We start from the raw sequence: 20,262 nt of genomic DNA on the forward strand, positions 1-20,262 counted from the left end.
CCGCTGAGAAGCATGTCGATTCAAACCACGCAATACGCAATCATTGGGGGAAGAAGCAGGATCGAGAATCCTGCCGGTACTGTTCTTAGTAACTCGGTGACTTTCCGAAGTTAGGCCCGGTTTGGGCTGCGAGAATTCCGTACCTGCGACTTGGCCGTTGTAATGATGGGCCCTTCCAGGTGCAAGGTTTCCACTGTAAAGCCACGATATATCCGTTGATCCTGATTGCGCAAAAGGTCTTGCATATCACGAATTACATTGTCTTCCTTGTTCTGCATATACTTTCGTGCCTGTGATGCAAGGGCAAATCCATAGTGCCGGAACGGAGTGAGACGTAGATAAGAATGCCCTGACGTATATAGCTACCAGGCTCAAGTTTAATCATGTTAAACTTTTCGCTAGGTTATGAACTGAGAATTTCCCCTTTAATTCTTGTCTTCCACTCAGACTGTCATCCACGTGTTAGCCATGGCCTCTAAAACCCCTGAGACGAGCGGCTCAGACACAGACGTCTATGCCGTGGGTGACGAGCTCCCGCCTTCGACGGGCGAGGTGCTGGGTTCAGTTGAGCCTCATATCTTCTCAAACCCTAGGCGGGCAGAGCATTGGCATCAAATTTACGAAGACGCTGCGTACGAGGGTAGACACAGGTTCGATGCATCCTTGACGTGGTCGGCTGAGGAGGAAAAAGGGCTGAAGAAAAGGGTAATTTATGCAGCGAGATGAAGCCAGGCTCCCACTAACAACATCTTAGCTTGACTGGATGATAATGGCATGGGTTTGGGTGATGGTTAGCCAGACTTGGGTCCGCAAAAAGAGAGGGAAGTATAGCTGATCGAAGTTATAGTTTTCGAGTCTAGATCTCGTTCGCAGGAATATCAACCGCGCTGTGTCTGATAATATGGTGTGTTACATCCGACCAATTATGACATCTGTCAAAGAACAAGATATAAGTACTGACGAAGCTTTTTATTCTAGCTTGATGACCTTGGAGCGAACACGAAGTGCGTACTACTTATCCCCTTTCCTAGAAGACTCATCGCCAACATATCCACAGTGATTACAATACCGGAAACACCATATATCTCGTAACTTTTTTAGCAGCGGAGTTGCCAGGTGGTCTGATCAGCAAAAAAGTTGGCCCTTTCAGATATACCCCTGCGGTCATTGTGCTTTGGGGTATCCTGTCCGCCTTGCAGGTATTGATGAATAACCGTGCCAGCTTCTGGGCATTCAGAGCAATCATCGGCTTCGTGCAGGGAGGCTTCATCCCGGAAATGGTACTCTACCTGTCGTACTTTTACAAGAACAACGAGCTTCCTTTCAGAATAAGCATATTCTACACCGTCATACCCGTCACCCAGATCTATGGCGCTCTTTTGGCCGCAGGTTTTCTTGAGATGAGGGGCATACTCGGCTGGGCAGGCTGGAAATGGCTGTATGTTGATACCTCCTAGTATCACGGTATGAGGCGAGTTCTAATCTTAATTGTGATCTAGTTTCCTTATCGAAGGCATAATATGCGTAGTCGTCGGCATTATCAGCTTCTTCGTGATGCCCCCATCAGTTACGGAGCCCGCTCGTGCATTTAGACGTCCCGACGGAACCAATAAGTGGTGGACCGAGCGAGAAGAAAAGATTCTGGTCAATCGTATCCTCCGAGACGATCCGACAAAGGGTGACATGAACAACCGCACAGCTGTAACGCTAAAGGGACTATGGGAGGCGCTCACCAATTTCGATCTCTGGCCCATCTTCATCGTTGGCATATTCGCCTGGATTCCCTTCCAGCCAACGGCCAATTATTTGTCCTTGATTTTGAGAGAGATGGGTTACACAGTTTTTGAGTCAAACATGTTGACGATCCCTAGTTATGCTATTTTCGCAATCAATGTAAGTACTCTCGCTTGTGAAATTCTCTAAGACAAATCGTGTTAACCAGCACATGATACGACAGGTCGTCATATTAGGATGGTTGTCAGATTACTTCAAGGAACGCTCGCTCATCGCTTCCTTGAGCAATATATGGATGCTTCCTTTCTTTATCGCTCTTGTCACAATCCCGGAGTCTGCGAGTCCATGGATCCGGTATGTCCTCATTACCGGCATCAACTCGCTCCCCTATGCCCATGCGATTCTTGTGGGGATGACGAGCCGGAACGCCCGCAGCGTAGGTACGCGCGCGGTCTCAACTGCGGTCTACAACATGACGTACCAGATTGGCAGTATAATAGCAGCTAATATCTACCGTGACGGGGATCGTCCGTACTGTACGTATCGCAATGAACGGAGAAGTGGCCTGTGACGGTTTCGCACCGGGCCGGATCAAAGAAATTCGGCTAACAGCTCTTTGTCTAGACTACACTGCAAACAAGGCCCTGATTGGATTGTGTGTGGCCAACATTATTTTGTTCATTGGTATGAAGCTATACTACATCTGGAGAAACCGAGTGTTGAAGAGGAAATATTTGGAATCGTCCGAGGCAGAAAAGCAGACAGCCATTGATGCACGATTTTCACATTGAATGGCCTGGTGTAAATTCAGTTATATTGTTAAACAATGTGAATTAGAGATTCTGATATGATTGAGGCGTGTTCTGTGACGAAGATATGTTCATTAGCCAACATAGTCATTGAACTATTCATTTTCTACAGTGTCACTGTTGGATTACCTGGCCAGAATACGGGCAGGCAGTCAGCAGCAGCAGCCGGCCGCGGCAGCGGCCGTGGGAGCGGAACCCGGAGATCCAACCTCCGGGTCGCCGAGTTTAAAAGAATATGTAGCGCCAATGAAGACTACGATGAAGGTTAAAGGGATAAGACCGGTCCGGTCGCCGGGCCGGTGCTAACCGCGCTTTTCCCCATCGTGCCCGCTTGATCGTCCGGAGATGGCCACCCGGTCGGGGTGGAGAACAATACGTACTCACTACATGCTACGCCCTTTCGGAGTGGAGATGCATTCATCACCATCTCAACTTCAGAATGAGGCACAGTTACAACACGGCGACTTGGCCTAGATTCATTGAATATTTGATATAAATATCATCTTCGCTCTGATATTCGAAGAGTCGAACAGTCTCTATCCACCTCACCCTAACACAAGCACCACTCAAAGACAGCCGAAAACACCAGGGAGACAATATCTTCACGTTTTAAAGCCTTATCTCTCGCAACCACCAATCTTCTGATAGCCAAGTTCCCTACAAAACAAGTAATCATGGAGAATTTGAAAGACTTCCGTGTCCTTACTTTCGATGTCTACGGCACCTTGATCGACTGGGAGAGCGGCATGCTGGCAGCACTTCAACCCCTCCTGGACGAGAATAAACGTACCGACTTCACCCGCAAATATCTTTTGGAGGTATACCATGAACTCGAAGCCAAGCAACAAATCAAGACCCCGGATCTTCTATACTCTCAACTCCTCACCACAATCCACCCTCAGATAGCCGAGAAACTTGGACTAGCTGAACCAAGTCCCGAGGCCTCAAAGGCATTCGGCGACTCGGTTAGCCGTTGGCCAGCCTTTCCCGATTCGGTCGATGCTCTACGACGCCTCGGAAAGCATTACAAGCTCGTTGTGCTCTCAAATGTCGACCGCGAGTCTTTCACCGGCAGCAACTCAGGACCTCTTCAAGGCGTGCCGTTTGATCTGGTGATCACGGCTCAGGACGTTGGTTCGTACAAGCCCGACCAGAGAAACTTTGAGCATATGCTGCGCAAGGTCAAGGAGACTTTCGGAGTGGAGAAGGATAAGGTGCTGCAGACAGCCCAGAGTCAATTTCACGATCACCACCCAGCGAAAGAGGCTGGTATCAAGTCATCTTGGATTGTGAGACCCGGTGCAGTCATGGGTAACAGGGATCGTGAGGTTTACGACTGGAAGTTTGACACACTGGGGTTGATGGCGGATGCTCTTCAGAAAGAGTTGGCGTGATTGACGACAGATCCGCCAGATCAAACCAGCCTTCTTGCGAGAAGAACAGGGGAGCAGCTACTACTGAGGCTAAAAGGCGCTATCTATTTAGTGAAATTGTCGTAGTAAAGTGATTATCGAATCTTTATAAATATTTTCGGATCTGCGTACCATGTAAACTTGATGCTCACCTGATGAAAAGTAAAGTCGATGCTGTCAAAGTACCACTTCTAAGTACTATCGGTAAAATCTCATCATCTCCAACCGGTCTTGTGTATGCACTCCATGCCTCAGGATGCATACTTTGGCATGAGACCGCCGAGTTCAACCATTAGCGTCTCATATCTGTCGTTATACTTCTACTGAATGCGTCCTAAGGCTAGCATGATTTTGTATAAGATGATAAGTGCTGTGGTGAGCTCCTTGCAAGGTAAATCCTAGCCTACATGCCTCGAGCTATGCAACGGCAGCTCCACCCCCGTGTCTGTGAAATTTGCTCCCCTGGATTTTGACTCTAAAGTTTAGCTAGGATCTGGTCCGCGGATCCCGATCCCGATCCCGGCCCGGCCGCAACCGGGACTGCCAAGCCACCTGCTCCACTAGCTTATCTAGCATCGAAGCGGGGGGAATATTAGGGAACGCTGGGTGAAACTACGCCAACTCAAAAGCGAAATGTCTCAATACCGGTAGCAGCCGCCTCCTATTAAGCTTTACTTGAAAAGCCGAACCCCCCTGCTTTGTCATCTGATTCAACCGCAACAACCAAACGGCCAGAAGCTATTGAGCGATGGCATCGAACCTACTCACTGGCTTCCCGGCAAAGGCCCCGGCCAAATTGGCGACCAAACTCCGCTTCGCAGACGTGAGCCCTTGGCCTCTTATTCGCAGGACTTACATGTTTAAATCCTGTTATACCAAAAGCAGCTCTCTAATCCGTCTTCTTAGGTCGCAGTAACAGCAACAGCAAAGGATTTTGCAGGCTTCTACAGAGGCAAGCAATACCACCAACCAGACTTCGATGCCGTTCTCGACCGCGCCCAGGCTGCGGGCGTTGAGAAGGTGATGCTGACGGGCATGTCCCTCAGTGATGTGGCCACAAACCTCGCTATAGCAAAGTCACGGCCCATGGGGACGTGCTTCGTAACCATCGGCATCCACCCATACCATGCCGCTGAGCCAGACGAGGAGGTTGATGGTGGCGAAGACGGCCACTTCAAGAAATTGACCCAGGCAATTCGTGACACGCTGGGTTCCGCGTCCGATGGAGTCCCCTCAGTGTTGGCTGCCTTCGGTGAGCTGGGGCTCGACTACGACCGCCTCAACCACGCCTCCAAGGAAGCACAGACTCGCACCTTTAAACGCCAACTAGATCTCTTCGTCGAAGAAAAGTTCGATTTGCCCCTGTTTCTCCACTGCCGTGCCGCATTTGACGACTTTGTCGACGTCATCAAACCATACCTCCCCAACCTACCCCGGCGGGGACTCGTCCACTCCTTTGTCGGTAGCGCGGCACAGATGAAGGACCTCGTGGAGATGGGATTTGACGTTAGCGTCAACGGCTTCAGTTTTCTCGATAGAGAGAGCCTAGAGATGGTGCGCGAAATCCCGCTGGAGAGGTTGCAGATCGAGACCGACGCGCCGTGGGGCGAGATCCCCGCGGGCTCAGAGGTTGCCAAGAGGTATTTTCCTAATGCGTCTGCTTTGCCGCAGAGTAAGAAGAAAGACAAGTTTGAAAAGGGCTTGATGGTAAAGGGGAGAAATGAGAGCTGTACTATAGAGCGGGTGGCCTTTGTTGTCGCTGGTTTGAAAGGCGTTAGTGTGGAGGAGGTTGCAAATGCGGCCTGGGCGAATAGTATCAAGATGTTCGGGCTTGGCGATAGCTTACACAGATAGACATAGAATAAACAGAAAGTACGGATTTCAACCATGTGAATGATACCCTTCGAGTTCTAGCTTAGATTCTAGTTACTAAGATTCGAGCTTTTGTCTACGATATCCAACAAAGCTGCTTTGACTTCATAGACCGAAGATAGTTGTACTACGTGCTCATGAAATCGACTTTTCAACCAATTTTATGCCCTCGGTTTCGAGCACCTTGCGAATGGGATTGCATATCTCCGCGGTGTAAGGTGCCAACACACCGGGCACATTTAGAGCAGGTTCGCCATCGAGCAGCAACTGAGTGGCGATGCCGCAAGTAACGCCCACCGACTTGGCCATGGCTGAATGGCCGTTTGGATCTCCAAGAAGCTCTAGCGTCGAGGTGATCGTCTCCTGTCCAAGTCAGGCCGTTAGCATAGCTATTCATCATCTGCGAGCCGGGACCGAAATTGGGAGGATTCTTACCCGTCTGCCATCTTGCCATTCGACGACAAACTTGTGCTGGAGCATCACCAAATCCCTCTCGCCAGGCTGGAAGCTCATGAGTAACTCGAGTTCGGCGCAAAGGGTATCCAGGAGGTTGCCGCGGAGGGTCGCAGCTTTATCAGTGAACAGACCGATCCATCTCAGACCGGAGATGATTTTCTCCCTCTCGCTTTCGTCCGAAAAACTGCACAGCTCATCGATGCGCGAAGTTAAAGAACTTGGATCTCGTCAACTTCGTTCTTACAATGGAATCAAAGCACTGTCGGACGGATCACTTACTCGTCATCAACCCCGTCTGCACCAATGGCCCGCCCAAACACCTCCCTCAACGTCAGATCATCGCCGCCGTCGGTCTTCTCCAGCCAGTCCTTCGGCCGCGTATCAAGCCACCCCAGCTTTATAAGCGCCGCTACAAAAGCTGGGTTTCCATCATAACGTAGAGACCCCCGGATTACCGTGTCCGCCTCTGGGATATTATAAAACTCTCGAAACGGGACGGAGTTGCGATTCGGATACGCCACGAAGGAGTACCCATCTATGACATGGTACGGCTTCGCTTGTGCCATGAGCTTCTCGTTGGGAATTTCCACGACTTTGCCGTCCTGGAGAAATGATGCAGAATTGAACTGCGACAGGAGGGCGCCGCGCGGGGACCAGGAGAATTTGAAGCGGAGGGGGTTGCCGGCGATTTCGGGGGCTGGGAGGCCACCACAATACGAGTAAAATTCCTTGACCTGCCATTGCGGTTTATAAGTACCCACGATTATGTATAAAGGCTGGTAAATTGGCCTCTCACCTTTCCACCTTTCTCATGCACTTCGTCAATGGTCTTGATAGCGTACAAATGATCCACGCCTAATTGAATAAGTATTAGTTTGAATCATGATTGAGGTATAGGTGAGGCTTAAGTATAGTACCTGGATCAACGCCGACTTCTTTCAGCACCGTGATACCCGCAGCCTTGGCCTCAGCCTCCAATTCCCTGATAGCCGGAGACACATAGCTCGTTGTTACAACGTGCGTCTTGCCTCGTATGCCAGCCTTGACGACGGTCGGGTGATGTATAAAGGGTACGAGGGAGATTACAACGTCATGTGTTGCCACGTGCTCTTCTAGTTCCGGGGAGGCAACATCGAGGGCGATGGCAGTGGCTCGAGGGTGATTCGAGGCTAGGGTCTGGGCTGCCGACAGGGTTCGGCAGGCTGTAAGTCGTTAGTATTCTGTAATACATCAAAGGGAGCAGAGAGAAACACCAATGGTTAATATGTTCTTCTCATCGCGCAAGAGGTAGTCGACGCATGGCTTGGCTACCAAGCCGCTGCCGAGGACGAGGATTTTCTTGGTAGACATTTCGGAGGTTAAGCCTAAGGACATGCACACTCGGTATTCTTGAAAAATTAGACTTTCATCTGGAAAGTTATCGAGAAGTCCACTGATTGATTTAGACCATAAAGACCTGAAGGCTCAATCAACACAGTCTCAATTACCTTCTTCGCACTAATCCCCTGAAACGCCTTGTTAGCCATGAGTCATCCGGTGAAAGATTGCAGAATATCCGCGTCATGATATGGCGTGCTCTATGATGGACATGGAAGTGTCTAAACAAAACAAGAAGAATCTTTGTTATTCCCGGATGTAACCATCAGATAAAAACTACAAAATGTTCCTAGCAACCTATCAATGGCAGGCATCACAGGGATCTGGCTTTGTGTCTCAGCCAGACAAATCAAGATAAGAACATTACAAATTCCACTTGCTTAGCCAATAAATGCAGTAGTGGATAATATAAAACTCTTTAAAGCTACGATAGATGGCATATTCTCTATGTGGGCCGGCGGGCATTCAACATCCCCAGTCTCTGCCAAGTACTAGACGAATTCGAGACTCTCAGACGTTTATCTGTTAGTACGGTACCAAACAAGAAGCCTCTAGGCATGAATTTGTCTACAAGCACTGGTAGTACCATGGGTTGAGCACGCTGCAGGTTGACCCAGCCGCGCACTTCGTCGCCCCAACGTAGGTTGATCCGCCGCACTGTCCGTACTTCGTCTGCGTCGGCTCCGGGGCGGGAGGTGGTGTAGTAGAGGTACTACGTGATGAGCTCGTCGAGGAACTGGTCGTTGACTGTACGGTCGTGGTTGTGCTCGTCGGTGGAGGAACCCAGACCGTTATGGTCTCAATGACTGTATCGATATTTGTTACAGTTACAACCACCGTCGTCCAGCTCGACACGGTGACGGTCACAACAGAGCCCCGGGAGGATGTGGTGGACGGAGGCTGGGTGATGGTGGCTGTTTGCGTTGTCACCTGGGTCACATAGCTCGTAATGGTTGATATAGATCGAGAAGACGTTGCTATAGTCTGAATTAGTATGCTTTGAAATACCATGAAAATCGACTTCTTAGTAATTGTGTTGGGGACTTGCATGTTGTGGTACTTGTTGGTGTTGTGGGTTGCGCACTGGTGGTTGAGCTGGTACTAGCCCGAGAGGCAGCAGCACTCGAGAAGAGATTGACGAGGCCAGTGTACGCGGGCTTTTTCTGTAGATTATTGTTCCATAGACAGGCGTCTCCCTGACCAGGGAAAGTCTGAGGAACCCAGGAATACTGAGAAAATAAGATATCAGCTCCTGGCTGTCATGCGAGGAGTGCAATTTGAAGTCTCACCTGGTCCGCGAAATCCCACACGGTGATCCCGACACACTTGGGCGTATCAAGGCATGCTTGAGCCACAGTCTGGTAGTCTCGGCTCTGCTGTTGGCGGTCTGTGTCGGATGCGGGAAGTCTCGGATGCCGTATGTCAAGTTCGGTGTACGCGACCTCGTCGACGAGAGCCGCGAAGCCGCTGAGCACCGTCTTTAGGTTCGCCAGGCTGGGTGTTTGGCCTACGATGAAATGAGCCTGGAGGCCCACGCCGTCAATGCGAGCGCCGTAGCTTTTGATGTTTCGGACGATGTTGAGGGCCTCATTGTACTTGGCTCCTGGGTTCTCAATGTTGTAGTCGTTGTAGTACAGCTTGGTGCCTGGGTCAGCGGCAGCTGCGGCTTGGAAGGCGATGGGGATGAAGTCTTTGCCGAGGGCCCGGTACATAGGGCTGTTCCTGTATGAGCCGCTATCTTCAAGGGCTTCGTTTACCACGTCCCAAGCGTAGCATTGACCCTTGTAATGCCCGGCGACATTCTGAATATGAGTTTGGAGCACCCTTATCATTGCATCACGTCCGTTGATGTTGTTAACTGTGTCCCGTCAGCAATATTTTTGTGAGAGGGCTTGGATGGGCCATGACGCACCCCAGCTGGGAAGCTGGCTATGCCATACAAGAGTATGGCAGCGTAATATCTGGCCTGCTTGTCGCGCTCTATTGGTGACAGCGTCGCCGTTGGTGTAGCTGAACTGGCCTTGTGATCGCTCCGTAGAGTCCCACTTCTGTCCATTTGCAGGAGTTACCTGGCCGAACTCATTCTTGCTCGAGGCGATGTTCATGTAAGCCTGGTTGTTCAGTCCAGGATTGTCTACCGCTGTGCCAAAGTACTTGAAGCCTGCGGCGACGGCGAGCTGGTTTAGTTGCGCGGTAGCCGGGCTACAGGCGACGAGAATCGCTGCGAGGATTCTGATGGGATACATCGTGAGAGCTGCTCCTGATGACCGAAAGACTGAGGGATCATGGACTCCGGCTTCGATAACGTAGCGCCAGTAAAGCAGCACTTTGAGAGCTTGGGCGGCGAATAAGTAGAATCTCTTTGGAGCCGTCACACTGCCTGGCTTCAGGCAGAAGAGATGCCATTGTGACAGCTATGGTAACTTAATTTGGAAGAACGACATAAACTCGAATGGAACCACACTTGCGGAATGCGAGCCGATCTTATGCTTCTTGGCTCAGTGCGGGGATGTTATCCGGGTCAAATCCTGAGTTCTGCAAGATGTCGATACAACATTGTTAAAGAGTCCAATTGCGACGCATCGCCAGTCAACGGGACCAATTTGGGAGACGGAGTTGAGACGGACATTCATCATGATGTCGCTAGATTGGTCCAAACCCAGACCTAGTCAGGCTAGATCAGAAACAAGTCTTCCAGTTAGAATAAGTTCTTAAGAAGGTTGATAAAATTGCAGACAGTTGTCGCCAGTGCCGTTTTAGCCTGAATGAGGTGATGCGCTACCAGTAGGGTGTCAAACACTTTGGCTTAATGGGCCTCTCATACATATAACATGGTGATCATTCATTTCTAGTCGATTGCACACTCATGCATGAACGCTGAACTGCTTCTGGCAAGTAGAAAATTCCGTATCGGGAGGGCACTGGCCGTTCTGTTCTGATGCAGCTGTCGAATTTCGAGGTGAATGAGAACGGACTGTGCAAGTTCCGCCATAGTACTTGGTTTTATACCCGGATAAAGGAGGAGCATGAGAAAGAGACAAGCTAAATGCAATAGATTTGAGGGATACCCCGGTATTCGGGAATCAGCCCACCAAGGGCTAGCGCCGTCAGGTCGGACATCAAAGTCCACCTTTGATCGATATGGCTCTCTACTACCTTCCGTGGGCCGATCACTTTCTCAACGGGGTTCAAATCAAAAGCTTGGTTGGAAACAAACGGGGTATAAGAGATTACAAGCTAGAGCCTTCTGCGGCTCAATTAACTCACAGATCCCACACCAATCTTCATGTCGTTCAAGAAAAGCAGCAATGCCAACAATTTTGGGGACCCTGTACTCCATCCAAGCCGAACGGACAGTGAGCTGAAGCCATGAATCCTTCGTGGGGTTACGAGGCGGCCCAAGTCCACAGGCCCAGTTATCTAAAGTTTGTGGGGCAGGAGTTGCGATTATACCATTCGGTTCCATCAGTAACGAGAGGTCACTGAACCCTGCGTATATGCCGCCTTGAATTGTTCGCCCGACAGGGCCTTCGCACAACGTTGCACTGTTCGGTGTGCAATGTTATGTCCTCGATGTTGTCTTACGATTAATGAACTGATGAGCCCAGTGTTTTGTCCAATGGCCATGTCGATATCTCCGAAAGGGTGTGGCATCTCGCACTCGTACTGCTAATAACATATTGTTTTCCTTCTGGGTGCAGGGAGATCAGCTTTCCGGCTTGACAGGAAACCAGGCGAGAATCCTCTTACCCCACATATTCCCTGCTTGTGTAAGCCTCGTTCTCGTCTCTTGAGCGTGTGATGGCCAGACCACATCAACATCAATCGATTTGAGTGACTGAAATGATGCTTCGGGGTAGATGCAGATGATGCCATCGGTAATTACCAGGAACTGATCATACACACCACTTGAAATGAAATGGAGGGCTGGATTGTCGAAAAGCTGCCAAATTCCGATTACTGTCCATCGGCAGTTGAATGGCCGGCAAATCCGGAGCAGACGGCGCCGATCACGGCAGCCCTAAGTTCCAAGAATCCGGGACCAACAGGAAGGTGAAAGGTCCAGGGTTCATTCGGATCGTTGAAGAACCCAGGATCCTAGATATATAAGTCCTTTACCGGCAATGAGTGGCCGCGGGTTGTCCCCTCCGCAACCTCGCCTTGAGGTCAGAAGCCGCGATCGACATGATCTGCACTCTTGGCTGCCAGTGACCACCAGCGCCTTACCTTACCCACCGGGTTCATCCTTGAGACGAGCTCAAGATGAATATGCCAGAAAGCCACCAGGGGAGGCACCGTCTCAGCATGTTCAGGAACGACGATGACGAAGGGACGGACCTGCAGAAACTGCAGCCTGGTCCCGTCGCTAGATCTCGCAGCAAAATGGTTCACAACCGAGAACTGACGAATAAACAAGCATCAAAAGGCTCATTCGATGATGGTTATAGGCGCAAAAACAACAGGATTCAATAGTAAGGTAGTCAAAGCAGACAAGGCAATGTCCTGTGGTGATTCGTGGTTGCAGTGGCGGGATTATGGCGGGTGTGTGAGGCGAACCGTCATGGGGTTGATGCCGTCCGCCTCACTTTTTTTCATGGCTATCTCTTGCAGGCGGCTCACCACTCCAACTCACAAGGTGGGACACACACCCAGATGTATGGGCTCCCACCCTTGTAAGAACAGACACAACCACGAGCATAGGTGGCGCCTCTCCTTGCATGCACGCATAGCAAGACAGGTTCTGACGACTTAGAAGCCGAAGCGGTGAGGATACCGACAAGTTGCGCCGTAAAGGCAGTCAAAGTGCGCTTCTTGTCTTGCCTGGTGCAATTATATGCCTTGGATCCTCGTAATCACAACTCTGGTGCGGCGTACGAGGATTGGCGCGCCCATATTGTCGCATGGATGTGGAAGATAAATACCTTCATCATCCTCCTGATCACGATCATCCCAGAACATCTTGAGCCATCTCGCGCCCCAGGTGCTCGGACATACATATTGTATCCCTCATGTCCAAGCAACTGCCATGTCTTCATCATCAGAGATGAACCGATATTGGATTCCCCGGCTGGACATCCATAAGAAAATCATTACCCAAGAGCTTCCCTACCATCTAGGGCCGGATGCAACTGTTAGGCCCTACACAAATGAGGTGTGAATATCTCAACCGAGGTGACTGAGACGCTTCTCACATCATCTATAGGGAGAAGATGGATTTCTCATCACCACCCCGGGCCCATGCTTGACAGATGTGAGTTATACCATCGAGCCCACCGTTCTCTGCGATATGAGCCTGTTGCTGACCGTCTTAACCACGCGCAGGAGCAAATCGACGATATCTGCAGAAAATCCAAAGAGATGTGGGAGCGACAAGCAGCCATTAGGGCCCAAGAAGCGGACAAGCCTCTCAAGAGACCGCTGCATCAACCCGTGGTAATATCCCGGGGCTCAAACGACTCGTCACGAAGGAGACACGAGACGCACCGAAGCCACGAGCGGCATCGACGTTACGATGACAGGCGGCGCGAGTGAGGCCAAGCGGTTCGGTGGAGCCGACTACCATGATCGAGATCTCAGATTGGACCAGGAATTTTCTGGATCTAAGCGCAAACATTAGAGGCGTTGCAGGCGGCAGGGTGAGCCCTTTCATGCATAACGAAAGGAATTTGTGGGATTCGATGATTCGAGGCGCTATGCGAAGAAGGTCCTGGCTCTGGTGAGGGGAAGTGATTTGTGTGGCCTGGTGGTCGCAGCAGACAGTGGACCCGACCGAGCACTCGTCGTTATTTTGACTGGTCGGGCGTCAGGCGAACAAAGCAGAATAACCAAGTCAATTTGATTGGGACGGGCAAGCGTATGTGTTCTGGAGTCGTCCAGCAGCAGTCTGCCATCTGGCAGAGTTGGGGCCCAATGGTAACGGCCAAAACTCCGACGCCGTTTTGCCAATTTCTCCCAATAGGTATGTGTATGCGGAATTATTGTTAGAGGTGCGCAGCAAAGTGCAGCGCCAACGGATGCAGCCAGCTAGCCTTTCCCCAACCAGATACTTAATTGGCGAATGTATGCAGTTCCCGAATAGACGTGATGCATCAAGGCCGGGACCAGACTGCCATTGTTGCAGGCAAGCAGCACACGTAGGCCGGGTTGAGGGTGTTTGCTTAATAGAACCTTCCAAAAGTATGCCACAGCCGGGACAGCCCATGGTCCATGTCCAGGCAAAAGCATCAATCATCAACGGCCGTGAAGAAGTAATCCTTATCGAAGTTTGATGGTTCGTGGCTTCAAAGACCAATCAGACGGTACAAGACAGCCTCGTTGAGGTGGTGAGCGTGCGAGAGCATGACACGTCTGCCTACGTTGTGAGTAAGGCTCATGTTGACGTGTGTTCAGGTCAGGTGGCAGCTTCGCACAACAGGTGGTGTGCTTCGCCTAGCAAAGCAGCGGTTGTGGGTTCACCTAGACCATTGTTCAGAGCGTCGCGAAGGAAGATTCGTATCGTTGTAAATGAAGAGGGCCAGCCGACCAGAGCAATAATGCCTGTATGGCCACGTTCTGCGGTTCGCGGTTCGTCCCTCTGGCCCGCGTTCCCGATGAAGAAGGCGTGAGATAGCCAACCACATTCACCCACTCGCCGATACGTGTCTGATCTGATTTCAATGTTCCGAGTAAGAGCTGGACGTCAACCAATGCACTAACATCGGATCCTTGGGGGAAGCCATGCTCCAGCGTAAGCACTGCCGAGCCCAATGAGTAGGAGGTGACACTATAGCTAAATCAGTATCTGAATATCACGGAGCGATTCTCGGAATTCGAGGGTATCTAAATCACAAGAGACGCGATAGTAAGCGGGGAAATGTTGCAATCTTACCATCCCAAGAACCTGACCTTCTCACCTGGCGACTTTGACGGCAAGTCTGAGAGAAGACACAGCTGAGAAGGGAGTGGGCCTCTAGACATGGCTGATGCCAGCTGTTAGTGTGCGCCGTGGGAGTTTTCGCAGAGATAGAAAACCAAGGCACACGTGCGCTCGATATTCTGGCCTTGTTAAAGAGTCGCCGATAAGCGTCTGGGATAGACAGACTGCTGGTCTATGTTGGAAGAAGTGTCGACTTGACTAGACGATTCCCCAGTAGCTTCTGTGCATGGAGCACTGACAGCCCGCTGTGAGTCTATGACTGCTTATCTAAGCGACGACGGACCAGGTAAGAGTGCACGGGCCTCGTCTTATCGCCCAGTCACAAAGCCAAAGTCACGCGGACAGCTCACATGATCGGCTGAACTACGGCTAAGTCAGGCGACTCTTGTTGCTGGGCAGAACAGCCGTCATCGCCCACCCACTAAACGGCATCGCTAAGCCAGTCGGGAGCTTGCATCATACTTGCCTCGCCTGCCTGACCATATCTTTCAGCCTTCTGTCTATCAACCTTGCGACATCTTGACTTGAGAGCCGCGAGTGTTCGTCGCACGATCTCACGCCTCGGTAACCGTGTCTATCAATACGCTTCGTTAGACCCGCGGCTCGTTGACGACGACGAGTGCCCGCTTGTTTCCCGTTTCGGTACCCCGCCATCAAACTTCGGTCGAGTGCCACGCAACCCAGGATTACGGCTGCCTTCGAGCGATAGCTGCCTGCACACAACCCCAAAAGCGACTCGATCCCCTCAGATCCATCTGACACGATATTCCAAAACCACAACCTCTAAGCAAATTTCACCATGTCTGGCGTCTGGGGCTGGTTCGGCGGCGGCGGCGGCGGCGCCAAGAAGAAGAATGATGCCAAAGACGCGATCCTCGGCCTACGGGTTCAGCTTGACATGCTGCAAAAGAGAGAGAAGCACCTCCAAAATTTGATGGATGAGCAAGATGGTATTGCGAGGAAGAACATCAACACAAACAAGAACGGTAAGTCATCTGAGCGATATATATCTCGGAGAAGCTAGATGTTGACGAGCCATATTTGTAGCCGCCAAGGCTGCCTTGCGCCGCAAGAAGGGCCACGAACACAGCCTGGAGCAGACCATCTCTCAGATCACGACACTCGAGTCCCAAATCAACGCTATCGAGTCGGCAAATATCAACCGTGAGACGCTATTGGCGATGGAGAAGGCCGGCCAGGCCATGAAGGGGATCCACGGCAAGCTCACGGTCGACAAGGTGGACCAAACGATGTACGTACATGCATTTCAAAGCCTTCCTTGCAAGGTTATAAGATGGAGTGCTTACCAGACGGAAACAGGGAGGACCTCCGAGAACAGAATGCGCTCAGCGAGGAAATTGTCAACGCCATCACGACGGGCCAAACCGACAACATCATCGACGAAGACTTGGAAGACGAGTTGGAGCAGATGCAGCAAGAGGCGTTGGACGAGCGAATGGTCAGCACTGGCTCGGTGCCAGTCTCGGACGCAGTCTACCGGATGCCAGCGGCAGCGAACGGAGAAAGTATGGAACTCCCCGTCCTCAACCAGGCCTTATCAATGTCCATGAGCTAACGGGAGCAAATCAGTCAAAAGCAAGCCAGCCGCTGTCGAAGAGGACGACGAGGAGGCCGAGCTTCGGAAGTTGCAGGCCGAGATGGCCATGTAAGAGGTTTGAGACGTCTGGCGATGTTGCGGGGGCGGTTGAGAGCGAAGGCATAGCATTCTTGGTTCGGGACGGGGCTTCTGGAGGCTTGCGTGCAACCGCAGCGCAAGGGCGTGAGCAGCCGAAGATCAAGACTGCGCATAGAAGTGGACACTGCACGACACACACGATGCGCACGCGCGCTTACACGCTTACTGCAAACGACAATAATTCTGGGGCGGCCTTGGTTGGCATGTTTCTCAGCTCCCTGGCCTTTTCCGAAGATGTGTCTACCGGCGTTGGCGTTTTTGGGGTACGCGGGTGTCAATTGATGGATATCTCGCGGTTGTGGAGGGACGGGAGGGAGTTTGACAAGCTTTTCTGCTTTGCTGGAGTGGCAGTTCACAGTCTACATCTACTACGTCCAGGTTTTTTTTCTCTTTCCATAGAAGACATATTGACCGTTGTTGAGAAAGCTGTGGCGGGACAAGGCAACGCAACGGGACCATGTGCAGTGTTGGCGTGCATCGGGACGAGAGATTCGCCTGGCTAATGCGCCGGAGATGCAGCCGCAATGCAGCGGTGTCTGGTCCGGTGAGCGAGCGGGCGAGACATAGACGGCGGTCCACCTTGGAGTGGGAAATTCGCTGGCTCGCGGATCCACCTGACCGGGACCGGGACAGGAGCCATCTCTCACGTGTCTCGGCACACCGCCAGTCGTCAGGAGTGACCGATCGTAGGCCGGACTGTCCCAAGCCACCATCGCCCGTGCCCCCGTGTTGTGCGCATCCCATGTTGAGGTAACGGGCGTCGTTGCGGAGGACTCGTCGGTCTCGCCTCGCTCGAGTCACGACGGAAAGGCGGGCCTCATTGTGCTCGACCCTGACGCGAAGCCATATCCTTGTCTTGTCGACGGAGATGTGGTCACGATTATCAGGAGAAGGCAAATGAGGCTTTACTGCCTCGTCAATGCAAAGTCAAGAGGGCCCCCAGGCCGTGTACAAAGCGATGTATTGTGGAGGGGATGGAGCAGCGCAACGCCAAGGTGGTGGCAGTCCCGGGAGCGTGTTGTTGTGGTGGTACCTACCCCGGGGCTTAGGGGGCAGAGGCCGAGGGAAAGTGGCCGGTGGGAGGTACAGCGCAGGTATTGTGTTCTTCCGACACGACTAAAACCAATATGCTTCGTTATGGCGCTGTGACGGGGATGCCAATACATGGTCCTTATCGGAGTCCACACGAGTTGTTTATTAGGGCAGCTAAGAACAGGCTTGTCAACACTCAGGCGCAAGACGTTGGAGGGATGCCCCGAGTTGCTCTAGCCTGCTCGTCGTAGGGCGAGGCGGGCCAACACACCGAATTCCAACGGTGAGGTAACCACGCCTTTCCCAACCCGTTGGCTGTGACGTGATAGCGACCGGCGCCTCCTTGCCGAAAAAAGGGGAAGAGAAAAAAAGAAGGAAAAAAAAACTGAAACCTTCCTGGCAAAAAGCTCGGTTCAACCCGCCAACTCGACTTGCCTGCTTCCCTGGAAACATTCATGGGTGAGAGCCCTTCTGCACAAGCATCGAAACATGCTCGATTGGACGATTCCTTCGCCATCACACGCCCATCGCAGTCCACACACTTTTGTCAGCCAGCCTCTCTTTGGCCTGGCAACGTATGGTTACTTACTCCCTTGTGACCTTTCGCGATATCAGCGTCGGTATTGCGATGGCTTCACCCGCGAGCTGGGCCCCATTCCTAGTCAGCCTAATCGCCAACTCGGCAGCGCTCGGTCAGGTCGACGTGTTGGCTCAATACAACCAACCAGCCGTTGCTTGCCGTTCAGGTTTCTCTCGGCGCCCAACGTCCACCCCCCGTGCGGCCCTCCATTCGTCTTGCCTTGTCCTGCCGGGCAGCATGTCGTCGGACTAAATCGGTTTCTCGCAGGGCACCAATGGCACCGGCTCAATCGATGTGCTGCACGGCTCACTGCACAGCACTGCACACCCTGCTCGGGCCAGACTGGGCTACTGCACCTCTCAGACAATGCTGTCGGGAGGAGCCTCTCATCCCGTCCCATCCCATTGCTACCACCCGGCCCAACCTCTGCTAACCTCACCAGCATCGGGCACTATGTATGTCTGATTTTTTTTTAACCCAATTTTCCCGCCCAAACCCTCACCCTCCGTCGCTCAGCGGAAGATGGAGCAGCCACTTCCACGGAAGCCTCCTTGCTGGCATGGTCACGATGGCGTTGCCGTCCTCTCATCCCCTCACACGGCCATCCCTCCTACGAACGCCCTCTCGACTGTCTGCGCAAGTAGTGTACATCCAGCCACGGATTCAACCCGCTAGAACCCGCTGCCCAACCCCACCACCAGTCTGTCGGTGCCACTGGCATCGTCACTGCAGTCACATCCGCCCCTCCCGCCAGCCCGTGGTCCGGACTTGCGCTGCATGGATCTTCACAGGCGAGCCTCAACTAGGCGAGCCACGTTGCACGTCGCTGACCGGGGGTTTAATGGCCGATGAGAAAGAAGCAAACTTCACTCACCTCCAACCCCACCGTGTGAGACACCAGAGTGCCATTCTCACACGCCTGCCGCCGAAGAGTGTCTCTGGAAGGAATTCTCCCGCGGGCACACATGCACAACGCCTCTCATCGCCGACTAACTGCATGTGGCCAACCCGCGGCTTCTCCCTCGTCCACCCTCCTTCTCGAACACGGATGACAGGATGGATGGCTGGGGATACCACCTCCCTCCCTTGTGGTTCAGGAACCACTCTTTCGTCGGCAATCGTTTCCTGGTGTCCTGGCCCGCGCGATGAAGGCACACACAAGGATCTGCCTGGCTCCAGTGGGCCGGCCCATCAGCCTTCCCTGTTCCTACTGCCCGATACGTGCGAGTGCGCTGGGCCCAACATCGACGATTAGCACACCACAGCAGTTATTAGCTCATAACCGCGGGGTGGTGGACGGGTGCTTGACACCTCATCGAAATCCAGAAAAAAAAATTGCCTCGCCGCGGGTGAATCTTGGGACAATCTAAGCCTCTTTGGGACAAGCATGCCACATCTGAAATTCTCAGGGCTGCCCACCATCGCTGGTTGTAAGTCCTTGGACCAAGGGCGTCGGGACATCTCACTTCTTGGCCGATTAGTCTCTCCTTGGTCTTTACCGGCCACGCTCCGCGAAGTCGGCCTAGATCCTTCCCTTACAGTAGCTTCCATGCTAAATCTTCGGGAGGTCCTGTAGGTAAGAGTCAGGCAAGCTGCCTGGCAGACATCTTTTTTACTTCAATGGCTTGTTCATACCATGTGAAAAGTTGTGATACCGCCCGGGCGAGTAGACGAGGCGTAACCAAAAGGGTTAAGACCACAAAAGTAAACCACACAATTATCCTAGGAATAGTCGCTGGCATTGATGCCCGCCCACGTCGAGCCCGTCTGTTTATGCGGGTTGGCCGCTCGCTTCCAATCGGATTGCCGTTGGGCAGCCATTATCCCTCCTCTTTTCTGTCTCCTTGTCCATCCGATGTTCAAGTTCCTCCTGTCTCGCCTCTCGTCACATCACCCACCAGCCTACCTAGCTCCCGAATCCCAAAAGCCGCGCTCCCCAGTCCAACCCAATTGCGACGTGGCGCCAGTGCTTCTCCCGCCTCACTTCGGCCAATGGCTCTCAGGCACGATAGTGATCACTTGAACACCTCTCGAGACTGCCCGAATTTGTCTCCATTCGTGGAGACGGCGTGGGGTAGGCCTGCGTCAGGGACCCCTTACTCCCGCGCCCTGGACCCTGCCACTGGCCAGTGATGCTTGTGATGTTTGGTACCGCCGGGAAAGCTTCCACCCCCCCTGCTTGTTGCTTGTCGAGAATCTACTTTTCTTTCCCACAGCTTGGCCCAATTGTGCCCTGCTGGGTTTGTCGTTGTCGGGACGCTTCTCGTCACTCATGGTCCTTATTTCCCAACTCTATCCATTGTCAAGCAAGAGACAAGAAACCTGCTGCTCCCTTGTCATAACCATCAATCGCCCGTTTTGTCCGTGTTTACACCACA

The 20,262-nt window shown here is 52.3% G+C and overlaps 5 protein-coding genes across 5 annotated transcripts; 2 read left to right on the forward strand and 3 right to left on the reverse strand.

Annotated features, from left to right (window-relative positions):
• Positions 1-468: 468 nt before the first annotated feature.
• EsH8_V_000361 (uncharacterized protein) lies at positions 469-5,809 on the forward strand (the record flags this gene model as incomplete). The annotated part of the gene is made up of 7 exons (XM_083272877.1): positions 469-632; positions 1,151-1,438; positions 1,500-1,893; positions 1,958-2,270; positions 2,359-2,418; positions 3,192-3,812; positions 4,881-5,809. 7 exons carry the CDS (start codon positions 469-471, stop codon positions 5,807-5,809), a joined length of 2,769 nt encoding a protein of 922 aa, XP_083125592.1.
• Positions 5,810-5,962: 153 nt separating this feature from the next.
• Positions 5,963-7,633, reverse strand: EsH8_V_000362 (uncharacterized protein; the record flags this gene model as incomplete). The annotated part of the gene is made up of 6 exons (XM_083272878.1): positions 5,963-6,190; positions 6,263-6,442; positions 6,574-7,017; positions 7,080-7,138; positions 7,201-7,485; positions 7,537-7,633. 6 exons carry the CDS (start codon positions 7,631-7,633, stop codon positions 5,963-5,965), a joined length of 1,293 nt encoding a protein of 430 aa, XP_083125593.1.
• A 594-nt stretch (positions 7,634-8,227) lies between these two features.
• Positions 8,228-9,906, reverse strand: EsH8_V_000363 (glycoside hydrolase family 10 protein; the record flags this gene model as incomplete). The annotated part of the gene is made up of 4 exons (XM_083272879.1): positions 8,228-8,637; positions 8,709-8,889; positions 8,950-9,518; positions 9,573-9,906. The coding sequence occupies 4 exons, from the start codon at positions 9,904-9,906 to the stop codon at positions 8,228-8,230; spliced, it is 1,494 nt and encodes a 497-aa protein (XP_083125594.1).
• Positions 9,907-14,128: 4,222 nt separating this feature from the next.
• On the reverse strand, positions 14,129-14,617 carry EsH8_V_000364 (CST complex subunit Ten1; the record flags this gene model as incomplete). The annotated part of the gene is made up of 2 exons (XM_083272880.1): positions 14,129-14,423; positions 14,529-14,617. The coding sequence occupies 2 exons, from the start codon at positions 14,615-14,617 to the stop codon at positions 14,129-14,131; spliced, it is 384 nt and encodes a 127-aa protein (XP_083125595.1).
• Positions 14,618-15,375: 758 nt separating this feature from the next.
• On the forward strand, positions 15,376-16,246 carry EsH8_V_000365 (Snf7-domain-containing protein; the record flags this gene model as incomplete). Its single annotated transcript, XM_083272881.1, has 4 exons — positions 15,376-15,562; positions 15,624-15,828; positions 15,897-16,102; positions 16,167-16,246. 4 exons carry the CDS (start codon positions 15,376-15,378, stop codon positions 16,244-16,246), a joined length of 678 nt encoding a protein of 225 aa, XP_083125596.1.
• Positions 16,247-20,262: the final 4,016 nt, after the last annotated feature.

This window comes from Colletotrichum jinshuiense, chromosome 5 (genome assembly GCF_051148585.1).
Source record: "Colletotrichum jinshuiense chromosome 5, complete sequence".
NCBI lineage: Eukaryota > Fungi > Ascomycota > Sordariomycetes > Glomerellales > Glomerellaceae > Colletotrichum > Colletotrichum jinshuiense.